Source organism: Plutella xylostella, chromosome 16 (genome assembly GCF_932276165.1).
Source record: "Plutella xylostella chromosome 16, ilPluXylo3.1, whole genome shotgun sequence".
In the NCBI taxonomy this organism is placed as follows: domain Eukaryota; kingdom Metazoa; phylum Arthropoda; class Insecta; order Lepidoptera; family Plutellidae; genus Plutella; species Plutella xylostella.
The window spans coordinates 3,482,316-3,498,745 of record NC_063996.1 but is presented as its reverse complement, the minus strand read 5'-3'; the positions used below and the strand labels follow the sequence as shown (position 1 = coordinate 3,498,745).

The window sequence follows — 16,430 nt, the reverse complement described above, 5'->3', positions numbered from 1 at the left end:
CTTCCTTTTTATTGCAAGAACATACATATATGATTTTCCAAATTTAATTTTCAATCCTAAATTTGCCCTGCTCACAAAACAAAACTTTATATGAGGTTGTACGTTTAAAAAAAAGCTCTATAATAATAAAAAATGCTACTCCATCCATGTCTCTGTTCCTGGGCTACCGTCAGTAGCGCAGTGCGGGCGTCGATAAGAACCTTACAAACGAGATGACACCGGTGTTTTGTTAATCGAAATTTATTGCTTTTTTTTTAAACCGAATTACCTTTAGTAGAAACAAAAGAACGCCGCCTATGAGAGAGGTTTTTAGATTTTTAAGAAGCAGATTGAATTTGAGGTTATTCAAAATCTTTTAGGTTAAAGTTAGGTAAGTGTCATTCACATGATTTTCTTTTATGTAATTCCTTTTAATGTAAATTACCCAAGAAATGAAAAATCTATTTCATTATACTTAATTATAAGAAAAACTTAAATTAACTCAGATGTTTATTTATAAGGATTGGCACAGACAGCCATCTATTTAAAACTTAAACGTAAAAGCCTAAATAAGAGTTCCCACAACCCTAATAATTAGTAGGGTTGTCAACAGTTCACTTTGACCTGTATACATTAGACGCACGTTGTCTCCACTATAAGTACACAATTACCCTCAAGTGTCTATTGTTGATTTGTAGAAATAGAGTACTTATAACCGTTTATTACCACATTAACTACAATATAATGAGCAATTGTGAGCGAATGCACATATATCTTGGAATATAGGTGCTGTTTTTGCCTATTTGCTGCTGAACCGTCACTGTAACAGTTAAATAAAACTGTCTTCTGTTAGAAAGCTATTTTTATCGTCACTCGTTGTATACTTTTTGTATATTTGGTACGAGTATTATGATTAATCTTAAAACAATATGAGAAATAACAATCCAATGTTAGATTTAATTATACCTACTTATTAAACTGTTTTTGGAAAAATATTTTTTAACTTTTTTTTAAGTTAGCTTACGTGTTCTGAGTATTTTTTCGGTAAGCTTACTCTATGGTGCTGTTTTTAGAAAAAAATATTAATTAGTCAGGTGGTAAGTAGTTGTGGAATTCAGTAAGTATTATCTTTATAGTCGATCGGGAGCTGTAAATTAAAAAAAAGGTAGGGCTATGGATGGTTCTCGCGCATATGTCGACGAAAAATGTGAGCAAGTGCGTACTACAAGTAATTATTAGAGAGGTATTTTAATGTACACTTGAAATGTGAAATAGAAAGTGACAATTAATTGTGAAATTGTTATATAAATCATGCGTTGGTTACACACACACACACACACACACACTCACGCCTTGTACTAATGTACTCCCTTGCAGGGTAGGCAGAGGTGCATTGCTGCACCCACTTTTCGCCAGAGTGTTATGTTAGTCCCAATGTAATGCGTTGGTTACCTACGTGCTGCAATTTTTAATTTACTTTATTTTTAATACTTAGGTATAATGTTATTAAAAATTATATTATGCTCAATATTAATCTAACCTTTAACACAGTCATTATATAAGTAGATACGATAACTTAAAATTACCAAAACGTTAACGTGACGAGATGAAAGCAACTTAAGTGCCAATTTCTCCATAGTTGGTTAGAGCATAACCAGGGATTATTGCTTGAATTTTGACACATCTGTCAAGAATTTAATATGGAGATGACGTAATAATTGATCAACCGTTTCCTGGTTACGATCTAACCGACTATGGAGAAACTGGAACTAAGTATTCAAATTAAGAACAAAACGAACTGACAGTGAAAATCTAGAGAACGGAAAGCTGATTCAGTAAAATACAGCAGAAGAAAAACTACGCCACCAATTACAGACAAAAGTAGAGTTTACACAGTCAGAAGTCACAAACAACAATCGCTTTTCACACCCAAGTATAAGAACTACTTTCGGCCGCGTAAGTTCATCGTCTCATCTGCGAATACTACTGAGACCTACAAGTTTTCCGACTGCCGTTCTTTTCCGCTAATTTAAACTCTGTTACGTTGGATTAAGGGTGTTGGGAGTGTGTTGATGAAGTGGCGATGTAGTTATAGTTTAGGAGCGGGTTGGTATAGTTCTGTTGGTGCGATAATGTAGTGGAGGCTGATTCTTGTGGAGTCGATGACATGCGAATTCTGTACTTTTAGTGATGTTTTATTCTTCTTCTGAAAACGCAGTGGTTAAGAAAATTCAGATGTCTTTCTCTCATCATCATCACATAAATAAGTAATAATAATAAAAAATAAATAATAAGTTTTGTAAACAAAGCATTAACAGTGTGGTATGTGAATAGGTTATCGTAGCCGATCCTATTAGTTCAATCATTTCCACTCGAATGTCGATTGACAATGACGATTAATTGATCGATCCCCCGTCCATATATAACTTAGTAACTAAACACAAAAGCATTTTGATCACTGACGTTAAAACAAATGACAGTCCTCCTTTCGCACGTAAATTCGAAATTTAAAGTTTATCAAGTCGGTGTCAGCGAGCGCGGGGAAGCCACAAGAATGCGTCAATGTGCAAGCAGAGTCCCCCCCCCCGCCCCCTCCCCGTCCCTTCCCCTCACACCCCCTCCCTGGCGGTGGCAATGACTCGGGGATTTGACGGAAACATCGACGGCTTTTGCAGATACAGTGAAGAATAGATACAGAGAATCGAGAATCATCACAGATGATGATGGAAATTCTTATTGGTTTCGTGAATTCTTCAAAGTACCTATTCAATGGAAAAGGCTGAAAATTGGAAGCGAAGTAGGTAAACCAAATTTAAGTAAGGCAAAAAACTTAAATGTAATATAAGCTAACTAATACCTTCACAAATTAAATTTTTCTTACTTTATTTTAACCTCATAAGACATTAAACATCTTTTGAACTTTTCATTGTTAATTTCAATTTTTGGCAGCCCAGTTATTTCTTTATTTAGAACCAGCCCATATAAAACTAAATACCTTTAACCTTGACCCACAAAATGCCGAAATATGGCCACCCTACCTTATAAGAATTAACGGCTTAACATTTCCAATTACCTTTGACAAGGAGTTAATTGGTCGAAGTAGGTAGTAACAGTTATGAAACTGTTACGCTATTGTAGAGTGTATTGTAAAATACATAGAGACGTTATCTAAATTTAAAAATACGTATACATAATATAGGTAGGAAATAGATGTTAAATATGGTTTATTTGGTTGACTATGTAGATACTTAATGGGTATTACAGATAAACGTAGAAACTTAAATTGAATTAAAGTATAAATAAACCTAAAACCTCGGCGCTGTCGAGGCACACCACCACCTGCACCTACTATGCGGATGACACCGAGGACGCTATCGGCAACCTCGCTAAAACGGCAATAACAGCGCCAAAGAAACGCATCCTCGAGTACAATCTAAAAATGGCAGTTAAGAATCGAGACGAAGAGGTCATTGCACTTTCTGGGGAAATGTTAAGAAGGCATAACGGGGCGGAATAAAACATAAAATATAATTTTGGTTAAGAGCGCAAAATATAGGCCAAATTGATTATTATATAATTATTATAAAAACTAACAATTAAAATAAGTTATCTTTAAGAACAGAGTCACACACTAACATCAGGCAAAACATGACCTATAACGACTGAGGGGCCGAGCCATTGCCAGGTGTCTACTAAGTTCTCCGAAGAAAGCTGGCATTGGCCCTGTCCTTCTTAAGTTTGTTGCCATTACTAATGTAAGTGTGACTCTGAAAACCATTAATAAAAAAAAAGGAAAAAAAAAAAAAAAGAAAAAAAAAGACATTTCTTGTATCATGAGATACACGGCTGGGGGTTTTTAGTCGGTTAACGCCCGACACTACCTGGGTCCTCTTCCCAGGTGTCCATGTGGATTTTCCCCCAGCAGTGAAAAAAAAAAGAGAAAAAGAACAATATATATATATAAGAAAGAATATATAAACTAAAGACAAAATAAATATATATAAAAGATAATATATATAAACTAAACTTCCTTACCGAGTAGAAAGTAGATAAAAGAATTAAAAACTATCTCATAAAAATTCCCACTCTTCAAAAGGCACGGACATAAAGTCTGTGGAGTGATAATCATTTATTAAAAAAAAAAAAAAAAAAAAAAAACCTAAAACCTCTGCATGTTTGCATTCACAAATAAGTTCTTTCTTATTATTATCTTTATCCATATGTACCACCAACCTACCAAATTTTATAAGAATTAAAAAAACTAATTAAATAAATATTCAATAATATTATAAAGTCGGACATTGTGCAGCAAGAGCATTTTAATTACAAATATGAAAATAGCATAGATAAAACGCCAGGTTAAAATTAAATGACTCAAAGCGATACAATATTCAGCAAACTCGTGTTCTGATAAGAAAACCTCATTACCAATCAGTTAACACTGAATCTATTCATGATACAAAATGGCAGCTTGTTCTTGCAAATTCAATAAATTTTAATGCAAAAACACTTTGCTGCCAGTTACGACCTTATACAGATAGACCGTGAGCACGGTGAGCGGGAACTGTGGGGTGAATTTTATCAGTGATCGAGCAAAATATCCGATACGTAGGTATGCTTGTTTGTTAAAAATAAATTGAAAATAAAAAAAAACTAATTACTTACATAAAAAAACCATCGTGTTTAAATATTAAGTAAGTAGTAGGTACTTAAGTATATTAATTAATATCAAATATACCTATGTATTACTGTTTCCATAAGCATTTTTTATACAAAGCCAGGCATTTTTAACTGCTCTCGGCTCGAGCACTGATAAATTCCACCCCATGCGTGCGCAGTGCGCCCCTGCGTCTCATTTCAGGCTTGCTGCAGAAGGTAGTAAGTGCCTTTGCAGTTAAAGTTTATTTTATGTTAAGTCTAGGTATAAAGTACAACAACACTCGCTTGTAATTAATTATGACGATGATTGATCGCCGTCTATTAATTGCAATTATTTATTTATGTATGTATATCCATACATAATTAATAGATTCAGTGTTTTTTGTAACTATAGTTTTATTGTATAGATGTGTGTGAATGAATAGATAGGTATTTTATTTATTATACATTTGAGTTTTATGTACTTACATAATATGTATATGTCGCAGGCATCTGGTTTAATCTCTTGTTTGATTGAACCGCTAGCCCGTTCATTGGATGACGCTATTCAGTTGTATGACTAGGCCGAACGTTGATTCTACAAGCGTCACAAAACATCCAACTAGTTAGCGGACTTAAAATCAGTCAGGTGGTGAATAAAACAAACATGGCGTCTAACAGCGAACAGCTGACAAAAAAAGCACTTGTATTGTTATTTTTTGCAAATAAATTAGCTTTAAAGTGTTTACCTATTATTACACCGCCGGCGGATAGTTTCAAATAAAAAAATGTGCTGAGCTGGTGAAACTGGATAATTATGAACAACAATATCAAGGTAGGTTTATTGTTATTGTTTAGTTAATTTGTGAGATGAGAGCTTTGTAACATAGTCTTTTTGTTGACTCTTGTCTGGTCATGTTCATCCTAATCCTAACCAGACATTACAAAGTTGCTATACTATATCCCATTTAACGACTTCGCTGAATAACGTCCAGTCAAGACGTTGAACGTTACAGTCAACCACTTGACGAGTTGTTCTTTAGTCATTCAACTGAGTAGCGTCATCCAATGAACGGGCTAGCGGTTCAATCAAACAGGAGATTAAACCAGATGCCTGCGACATATACATATATTATGTACCTATAGGATGATTATTATGAGTATGACTTTATGCCATTTGTCACATTATTATACCTCCTACTATATGGCGAGAGATTAAGTATATCCAATGCCGAAAACAAAAACTTAACTGTTCCACAATCAAGCGAAAGTAGTTAATGAAAAATTTATTACTAATTTACACAAGGAAATCAAAAGGTTTTGTGTGTGGGCCAATTATAACCTGAAAATCAGGTCCACTTTTTACGATCCAACCCGGCTCAGTCATAAACTAACAGTAAAACTAGGCAGCCTTCCCTAAATCAGACTATAAATCTGTTTCACACGCTTAATTTGACAAATAAAAAAATGTTATAATACCATAATTTGACTAGAGCCTAGCTGTAAAACCATAAACAATAATTTGTTTTATTTTGCTCTCAGCACTAAAATCGTTTTGCGACCGTGACGGTAGAAACTTTGATAATCGTAAAGTTGGTAATATTTTTTGGGGTTTACTGCCCACCACGGAAATGTACTAGACAGTAGACAGGCTTTTCTAGTCTAGGTCAGTCATTTAGACGTGAGAGTTAAATTGTGGTGCAGTAACAAAATTAGGCGGAATCTAGTTAAAAAAAATACTTACTTTCTTTATTCAATTTATTTCAGGTATTATTATCCGAGTTTTTAGCGCTTTATTTGTGGTGGTGTGGTTGTGGTGGACGACCGAATGGCGTAGTGGTTAGTGACCCTGACTACTGACCGATGGTCCCGGGTTCGATTCCCGGCTGGGGCAGATATTTGTTTAAACACAGATATTTGTTCTCGGGTCTTGGATGTGCCCGTAAAATGGCAATAGGCCCGCCCCCTATTACATTGGGACTAACATAACACTCTGGCGAAAAGTGGGTGCAGCAATGCACCTCTGCCTACCCCGCAAGGGAGTACATTAGTACAAGGCGTGGGTGCGTGGTTTTTTTTAATTTTTTTAGTTCACCAGTGGTTGCTATGAAATCTTAGATTTGATTGTTTGTACGTTTTAACATGGTTTAATCTTATGTGCATATTGATGGTGTAACAAGCAACGGCATTAAATTATTATTTGTTATTGTTAAGATGTTATTTGCAGCGATTGTATTATTTACCCAGTGAAATGTGTGTCTGGGCGCGGTGTCTGTCTATGAAGAAATAAACAGTTGGACACCACCAATATCATGGTGCCCCAATAGTAATCCAAGTGCTCGAAGTAGAAGATGTACAATGTCCTGTCATTATCATCATACTCAAATGTACCCTTCAAGTAATCAGTGGTCTTAAGTATCTCAGATCTGATGGGCTTGAAGATGTAAACAATTCGACAGTACTATTGGGTTATTGGTAACTATTGGGTTTCGATACCCATTAAATTTTATATGTGATATCCTTGTAATGGATCGTGATGTCAATGAAGATTATAAACCATTAGATTATAATTATAAATTAAAGCAACTAGACCACCATTCCAATTTACAGACAAATGTTTCCACAAATGAAGTTCCGCGTCTCTGGGCTGGACGCGAAGGCCAAGTACATCCTGTTACTTGACATCGTCGCTGCCGACGACTACCGATATAAGTTCCACAACAGGTAGAGCCACGTCCACTGCTCGTTGGAACACCCTCACTGTCACCCTCACTCCTTGTCGACCATCAATCGACGATGCGGCTTGAGGAACTGTCGCTCGGCATGCACGGACAGTGGACGCTCCTCAAGCCCCATCCTTCAACCATTTGACACCGTCGATCGGAGATTCAACTTCATACCACGCTTCTTTCATTTAGCTTGTGACGTCACTGCTGCACTAGTTCCCAGTTCATAAACGCCGAAACACGATTCCGATTACAAGCTGCGTCTAAACAATTATGTGCCGGTACAATGTTCGCTTAATCTGCGGGGCATCGACATCGTAGGCACCGCGGCGAGCACCGCACGGAATGGCCGACGTTTAAGGATTCAACTCGCATCCGATGGGTAATATCATTAAAATATCTTTGTCTTAAACGCCGCTGCGGCTGATGTAAAAAGAGCCGCGACATAAGCCGACACCGAAGGTGAGAAATACCGACGCGATCGCGCTGTTCTATTAAATCAACGACATTAGGGACAAAACGTAACAAAACAATCTGGTTCGGGATCCACGGACAAAAAAACCCGTAGTAATCTTCCGGGTTCGTGCTGAGATGCGGAGGCTCGCTGGAGATCGATAATCAGTATTTGATCGTGTACATTGTTTAATTCCCGATGACAAGCGGCGATAAGGTTCGGCGGGCGTCCGCTTGATGTCCGGCCGGAATGATCCAAGTCAAATATCAAACCCGCCGCCACGCAGGTTTGGCAACATCGAGATGCGCTCGATAAAACTCCGATTTAATATCCGTTAATTAATACCGGCCGAGCATTCCGCCCGAATATGCGACTGTGACTCAGCCGTAAACCGATATTGGCGCCGACAAAGAGCACCGGACCACCTAACGCCGTTAATATGGTAATTAATTATACTAAAATTATTTGAATCTAAATTGTTCATCAATTATTCGGTCGGGAATTCTCGATTCTAGTCATGAAATTTGTTCGGCGCGTCACCAACTCGCGATATTTCGGTCCGATGTCTGCTCGGGTGGATTGTGAAATTCAATTGGTGGCTGTAGGTGTGTAGGTTCCGTGTAAGGTCGCATTTGCTCACGTGCGGTGGTCGCGACGCTCCCGGCCACGCAAAACCGCACAATGGCCGCACCTGCCGTTTTTGGTTGTCTTTGACGGAAACATGGTCTTTTTGTTGTCGCGAATACCTCGTGACACCCCATTAAATGCGCTATTCCACGCTGATTACCTTCATTTCGGAAACATCTTCTAAAATGTTTGCAAGAACTTCTAAGCCACCTGAGGGATGACTGGGATGGTCCAGTTAATCTAGCATTCAATTAGTGCGGTACATGATCACAAGCTAAAACGTTCGTTTCTCGGGAATCACTGAGTGCTGTAAAAAGTAAAACTAGCCGAGCAGCATGTCTCCCCAATCGACGCGATGTCAAATCGTTGTCGCAAGAACGAGTCCCAACCTCAGTTTTTCTCTCATATTGCTTGCAGACGTATGTTTCCTGCCTACAAAGTTCGCGTATCTGGTCTTGATAAAAAAGCAAAATACATTTTGCTAATGGACATCGTAGCTGCCGACGATTGCAGATACAAATTCCACAACAGGTATAAATCAAATAAAGAACTGTAGGAATTAAATTAAAATAAGAAAGTCCTACTTAGTCTTTCGAGTCAACAATGGTGTTCAACTGATCTTATTTTAATGTAATTCGGATACATTGAGCTGGAAAAGGCAAGAAGCATGCGTGTATTTGCATTGGCGTAATGTGGAAGCGATAGGGGATCTGCGTGGTAGTAGCTGGTCCCGGCCGCCGCGGTCGTGTTCTAGGAACCACATCTCATTCACCACTACTCTTGTACAGTGCATGTAGCACATTAAAGCGTTATTATTATGTTTGTTCGTACGCAGATCTCTTTTCATTCACATTGTGTTGTAGTTAGAAGTGCATGATGTGTGATGCTTTTCGTTCTGCATGCACAAGATAATGTTGCTGAAAGCATTTTTTTTCTTTACAAATGCAATTACTATATATCAAAACCTTTATAACTGTCCAATCTGCTGGTATTCAGAAATATCGCAATTCCTTCATTCTTTTCATATTTAAATTCCACTTTTACAAATCATACCTACTTTACTTAGTTTCTTTGAATCCCCTAAATTACACCGTTCTAAATTCTCCAACATCTTGGATTTCTACAGGGTGTTGCAAAAGTGGTACAGTAAGCCAAAAAGGGTTTACAGTTTACTCAGCCAGTCCTCTTAAACAACTTTGGTTCTACAACTTTTAAATTCTTGAAAATACTGCACTTATAGTAAAAATAATGTCATCACTAATAAAATTACTGATAAAGAGAAGCAAAACTTAAAAAAAAAAAACTTAGAGCAAAATTTGTACTGAATGACTACTTTCGGCTTCCTATAATACCCTTTTTGCAATACCTTGTACGGTCAGGTGCAGAGAAACCTGACCCCCCTCTCATAGTAACAATGCTTCTGAGGGGGGTCAGGTTTATCTGCCTCTTACTGTACCGCTATATTATGTTCTGCGTCCGTCTACATAACCTATGTTCTGTTCCCGAGTCGGTGGATGGTGGCCGGCAAGGCGGACCCCGAGATGCCGAAGCGGATGTACATCCACCCGGACTCGCCCTCCACCGGCGAGCAGTGGATGCAGAAGGTCGTCTCCTTCCACAAGCTGAAGCTCACCAACAACATCAGCGACAAACACGGATTTGTGAGTGTTTATTTTGATTCCTTCATCGCTATCGTCGGTTTTATCTTCGATACCGTGTATGTCTGCTTTTGGATGCAGTGTTTTAGCATCTGCACATTTTTTTTGGTTTTTCATAAAGATTAGGTTTCTTTGCAATTTTGTGCAATCGTGTGTTATGTCGAAGATGGAATTGATTGTAGTATTTGTAGTTATAAATATTTAATTAAGAAAGCTATGACCTACGTTACCTTTAAGCTGAGAAATAATGCTTATGATTATTATTAAGTTAAATACCTACTTATAAAAAACATATTTTTTTTCAATAGTGGCGAATATTTGATATGAATAGTTTTTGCATATGTTGAGCTACCGAATTACCTATTCTTGTAAGTACGAGTACGAGTATAATGCAAGTTATTCGCTCCAATAAACCTACCTAGAATGGTTTAATGTCAAAACTGAACATAAGTTTTGATGTTCCGCAAAAAACGCGGAAAAAAGGTAGCAGTCTTTTGGACGTTTGTTTTTTGTTATATGTTTTTTGTTGGGTAACAAAAACTGAATGAAAAAAACTTTTATGTGGGTGATATTGTAATTAAAACGGGGATGGATGGCCGGCCCCCTGTCGGCGAGCCGCGGGGGGCTATTGTGTATGATTTTAATAACTATTTGCTTTGGGCAACCATAAGCTTTGCCATTTAGAACTACACAAAATTATAATGATGGGCGTTTATAGTTACACCGTGAAACTTTTAACATTGCTAAAAAAAATGAAGTCTTAAAAAAATCGCTCTATTAAATACCACGTCGATTTTTTAATGAAATAATCGAATTCGTGAAAGTTGAACAATCATTTAATAATTTCATTAACAGTCGAGTAGGTTTGATTAGGTCCGATTGAAATCGAAATCAATTAAACATATTTTTTATTGATCCTTCGAAGTTACTTTCCCATATTATGCTTTTGTTCAACGATGTAAGTAATTTGAAACAATTTCAATATTATTATACACTTATTTAGGTAAGTACCCTCATTCTTTGTTTTGCAATGACAAGCAGCTGAACTCATTATCGGGTAAAAAAACAGATGATGGTTCCTTAATAGGAATTAATTTCCTCAATCACCAATCTTCGTATCATTTACTGGTTCACAATAATACAAAATAATAAAGATTCTTGGACAGTTTTTGCGCTTCACCTGTAAGAAGTAATACATACATATTTATAGAATTTCGTTGTTTTACAAAATTACATTGACACATCACGTGTTCGACGTAAGCTTCATGTTCTTTTTGAACGTAATGAAGCAGGTTTGAGCCATTTATTAAGGAAAGTAATAATATCTCACTTTTTTTTTTGCGTGCCATTCAGTGCAAAATGAAGTCGAAACGATGTCCTTTCAAACTGGCGCCATTTAAATAAATGAATGCATCCTTTTAATTAAATTTAATCTCTGAACCTTTTTTATGTCATTCCATCAAATCTGAGACAGTTGTAATAATATCGGCAAAGGACAAGAGACTGGACGAATATAAATTTTGTAGTGAATGTAAAAAAATACAAATTTCGAGAGACTTCGAAAACGAAATCGGTTTCTCTAGACATCCACTTGAGCGATTTTTACAAGACCGCGATCCGATCGTAGATAAAACTATTGTAGAGTTTTTATTTGTATTTTGTGGTTGTTTTTTAAGCGTCAGGGTCTTTTGTCTTTGACGAGGGACTCTCGTAATTGAAATAACGATGACCGCCTCCCCGCGGCATGCTTGGAATGTTCTAGCAGCTGACGCTATGATGAATTATTACGGAATACATATTTCATTTATAATGAGTTTAACTTAAAATATGTATGTTATTTTAGAAAATTTAGAAAAAACTTACTATTTGCAATTTATTTGGTTCTTGTAGGGTAGGCCGAGATGAATTGCTGCAGCTTGCTATACTTGTTGCCTGTGTTAAGTTCCCATTCCAGAATCAGAATTTATTTAATAAAAAGAGACTACAATACCAATTACAGTGGTCTCCACACTAGGCTAAATGCATGTATAATGGTGACCCGAAATTTTCCAATAGGTATCTACTCCCAATGTCAGTAAGCCAATGGTGGATGATTTGTCATTTTTTGAATTTACAAGAGACTCCAATTTTTTTTAAAGTTTTGTCAATATAACGTCATAGGACTCACACTATATTTTACAAAGTACTTAGGTACTTATGATACCGTAGCCTCCATGTAGAGGTATAGAAGTTGTTTCCTCTTATAAAGTTTGTTATATAGATCGGCTAGGCGATATCATCGCCGAATGCCGATGTCTCGTCAATATTACTAACGGACGACCAGCTTCAATCTTCAGCTGCTTTGTATCATCAACATCATCATCAGCCAATAATCTATCCACTGCTGGACATAACGCCTCTCCCAAGGAGCGCCACAACACTCGGTCCTCGGCCTTCCTCATCCAGTCACTACCGGCTACCTGCCTAAGGTTGTCGGTACAGCGGGCAGCTGCTTTGTATGCTAAAATTTTTTCGACATGTGTTGATCACTATCAAAAGCAGGACATTTTTAATTGGGAAGTTTAACATTATCTTCATTTTGTTGTTCTGCATTTAGTACCATCGATCCCATAAACATTCTGTAAGCAAAATTAATACCGGTGTGCAGAAATGAATCAAGAAAGTCTGTGTGAAGGGAACGCCGCGGACATTATAAGCAATAAACTGATATGCGAGTAATAACTGTTACCGCCTACAGAGAGTTTTAAGATGCCGCCACTTCACCACACAACAAGCCAGTGTATATTTGCAGAACACGACACTCGGACTGAATCATTTGCCTGCCCTTTTACGACATCGAAAACTCTAATAAAGAATGTCCGTCAGCGGCCGTGAATCAAGCGCGCACGGCGCCTAACCGGCGATATATTGCCCGCAATTCTAAAAATTTACAACACCCTTAACAGTGGAGTAGAGTGGACATTTCGCGTATCGTTTATAGCCTGATAACGCATCGGAATTAGCGTATCATCAATTATAATGGCTCTTTGCATCAGTCCACCAAAGCACGTCTTTATTTTGTGACTATAAATAAAGCTGACGCAAAGGATTCATTTGTTATTATCACTATAAAGAACCCATTGTAAAAGCAAACAAATAGACAAGCATAAAATCTGTTTCAACGGCGACGTAACTGAGACTAATCGGAAGCTTTCAAAACGTAATTTTTATACAAATCAAAACATCTTGTATCGACATTGTTGGTTCGTCTCGGTCGCCGGGGGGTATATTCTGGGGCTCGGTAATACGTCGACAGTCGGCGAAAAGCGCCCGTCTGGCCTCCTTTTAATTGTGTCTGGGATATCCGCACCCGTCGTCATTCAAGCGACTAATTCATCTCAAGTAGCACAATGTTGACTGCTGCGTCGCGGTAGAACCTTTACAAATAACAGATGCAACAACAACAAAAAAATTCAAACGCCTAAAATTCCCAAAGTTATAACTACTCGATCCATGATCGGGTTGACCTCGTATTCGGTAATTATTGTTTAGGAAAACAAATTAGCGAAAGTTTTCGTACCTTGAAACCGACAAAAATGAGGAAAATTTCGGGGCTTCTTAGCCAAACATTTTTTTAGTGTACAAAGAGTTCGATTCCTAATGGACGAGGAATTCTTTAGAAACTTCCTGATTCACAGAGGCAAAGTTTATTTCCTCTGCGACACGATAAATAAATACGGCAGTATAGATACAAAGGCCGGCGACCCAGTGCGCTTCCTTGAGCAGGAAAGGGCATATGCTCGTAATTTGTATACAGTTATTGATCAAAAGGTGATGTCCTTTGGGGGGCACCGAGGCGTCCCTGAAGCTCAGCGGTCGGGTCCTTCACAAATTGTTGTCTATTAAGTAGGGGTGATAAAATCTTCTTGGTAAGTGGGCGAGCCAGGCTATCGGTATCTTCGGTTCGATAGTCGATAGGGTTGCAATGGATTAATTATCGAGTAAACCGCTGTACCGTCTCAAACTAGAATAGGGGATCCATTCTAGTGGAGAGCTTTCGAAACTCTTTTGTAAGTACCAATAGCAAGTTTTGGTCTTTCAAATATTTCATCTTTGGTAAATAGTTGTGTAATATTTTGAATTTGTATTGATTCAGAACATCAAAAAGTTCTGATTGCTCGTAATCAACCTTTAGGTGTAGTTTGGCAATACTCTTCAACCCTTTTCGAAGTTTTTTACTAAGATTACGAAACCCCTTCACAATGAAAATAGCAGTTTTTGTATAATTCCTAAGGTAAAGGCTTCCGCATCTTGCTTGCCTTTAGTTATCACTTGAGGTGTAAATTTTAATCCTTTTTGGGATCCACTTCAGTATTCTTGACTATCCTGGCTTATATTTTTTTGCAAACATCTTTACTCTGTTTGTTCCTATATAGGCGCCTCGCCGAGGTAAGAATATTTGGTATCGAAATTTTCAAGTCAGTAAATATATTTATGTTAAATAAATAAAGCAGTAAGTATTCTATTCTAAATGTTCCACTTTGATACGAAAAATGCAGCTTCAGAAAAGCGGCAGCTATAAAAATAATAGTAACAAATTACACCCATTCTCCAGCTCTAAAAGTACTAAACTTCATTTCTGAAAATCCAGATAATATATCGAAATTTGAGTAGCGGGATAGATAAATAAATCCTTCTCTCTAAGTAGCCGGATTCGTGCGTTGCATCCGGCGGTTCCCACGGGAGCAAATGTTTGCTTCGGGATCAAGTGCATTTCATTTTGCTATCGGATCCCGCATTTGATACATCGACCCTTGTTTGAAGAAACACTGTGTTACATTTTCTGCACCTATGTCTAGTGATTGTACGGGCAATGTCATCGCATAGGCAGGCACACCAGATGATAATGATGATGATGACGATCATGTTCTTCGGAAAAATTTCAGCGATAGCGACTGCCCTTAGGCTGCTCTTAGGCTGCTGTCGTAGCTATTTATAGTGCCTGCCTTTCTACACTTTGTAAATTATAGCATGAGTCCTAGGTATTCGTTGCATTGAAATATGCATATTCCTGGCAAATAAAGTTTATTTTACCTTGAAAAATAACTAATGACAAATAAAATGTATGGATTTGATAGATGTCATAGAATTTTTGCTATATTATACATATTCATTTATAAAGTAAAGGTTGTTTTCTAGAGGTATTTAAATAAAACTTATTTAGCTTAAATACCATGTAGATCGAATTGCAATGGCCTCGAAAGTCTCTAGTTAGCCATTTGCTTATTATTTGCCAAACCTTCCTCTCTTGTTACCCTCGAAAGTGTCACATGATTTTAGTGAAGTGCAAGCCCTTTTATGTACAACACAAATATTTGTGGATCGCACTTTGCTGTGTTGTTCTATGCCTGTTTCTGTTAGGGTGGTCATTATTTGACCATGCTCTCTGTTATTGTCATACCTCAAACAGCGGTCTAATTCATTTGTCAATTCGCTATCAAGCTCTCCTTTGGTATGCTCTTTATTATAGCGTTAGTCTTTTGTTTGAGCAATATCTTCTACGCCGTTGAGAATTAGGGCATCAACAATTCGTTGGCAGACTCAATTTCTTTCAAACGTAGGACGTCTCAGATGCAATTACGGTTCGGGGGAACAAAGAAAATTTATTTTCACCGTCACACACATGGCTCGGTGGAATGTGACTTCATATTCGTGATATATTGTGTAGTGGGTGTGTGCGTGCCACCGCCGCGTTCAGTCACACCTCCCGTGTCCCAGTGCTTCATGTGGAGTGTTGAAATGGCAGTATATTACCTTCAGGGACCTAGTTCCGCTGGGCTGGGCGGTACGGGTAACTCCAATTGTGGGTTGTTGGGTGCTGGTGTTTTATTTAAAGTTTTGCATATTTGTGCCTTTTTTAGACGTTTTACCTGATGATATGGATTAATCGTTAAAAAGAAATAAATACATGAAAGTTCTTCTTGCATTCTTTAGTCGTCAGGTCAGTGCTAAAGCCTGATTTTATGTTAGGGTTTGCCTCGTTTGCTCTTGTAAAAGATTACTCGTATGGACGCTCTACCATATTTTTTCTACCGGTTGTCAATACTTTTTTTTTATAAATAGGTAGGTATGGTTTTGCTTTCGTATCAGGAACCCGCCACGATATCGCGTGTGTAGCCCACGCGTGTCGCACCTCGCCTGAGTCGACGCCATTTTGACCCGAAAATTGGCGGGAAAATTAAGAAAACAACACTTCCAAAGTCGAAGCTATTGCCAGGACCATAAACGCACGCTCGCCCGAAATTTATGCAAACGACCGCATACCCCGAGTTTTCACGGAAGCATTAAAAAATAAAACAACTCGATCGA

General features: G+C 37.7%; 1 protein-coding gene across 8 annotated transcripts in view; it reads left to right on the top strand.

Moving 5' to 3' along the window:
* Window positions 1–16,430, top strand: part of LOC105381771 (optomotor-blind protein) — a 73,991-nt gene that overhangs the window by 13,662 nt on the left and 43,899 nt on the right. For 5 of the 8 annotated variants that reach the window (XM_048626243.1, XM_038118417.2, XM_038118422.2 and 2 more), the window contains exons 2-3: window positions 7,228–7,341; window positions 9,932–10,085. In XM_048626243.1, the coding sequence (XP_048482200.1) occupies window positions 7,228–7,341; window positions 9,932–10,085 (268 nt within the window). Of the gene's footprint in view, window positions 1–7,227; window positions 7,342–8,841; window positions 8,956–9,931; window positions 10,086–16,430 lie in introns of all 8 variants that reach the window. The other 3 variants (XM_048626245.1, XM_048626244.1, XM_038118420.2) reach the window with 1 other exon arrangement.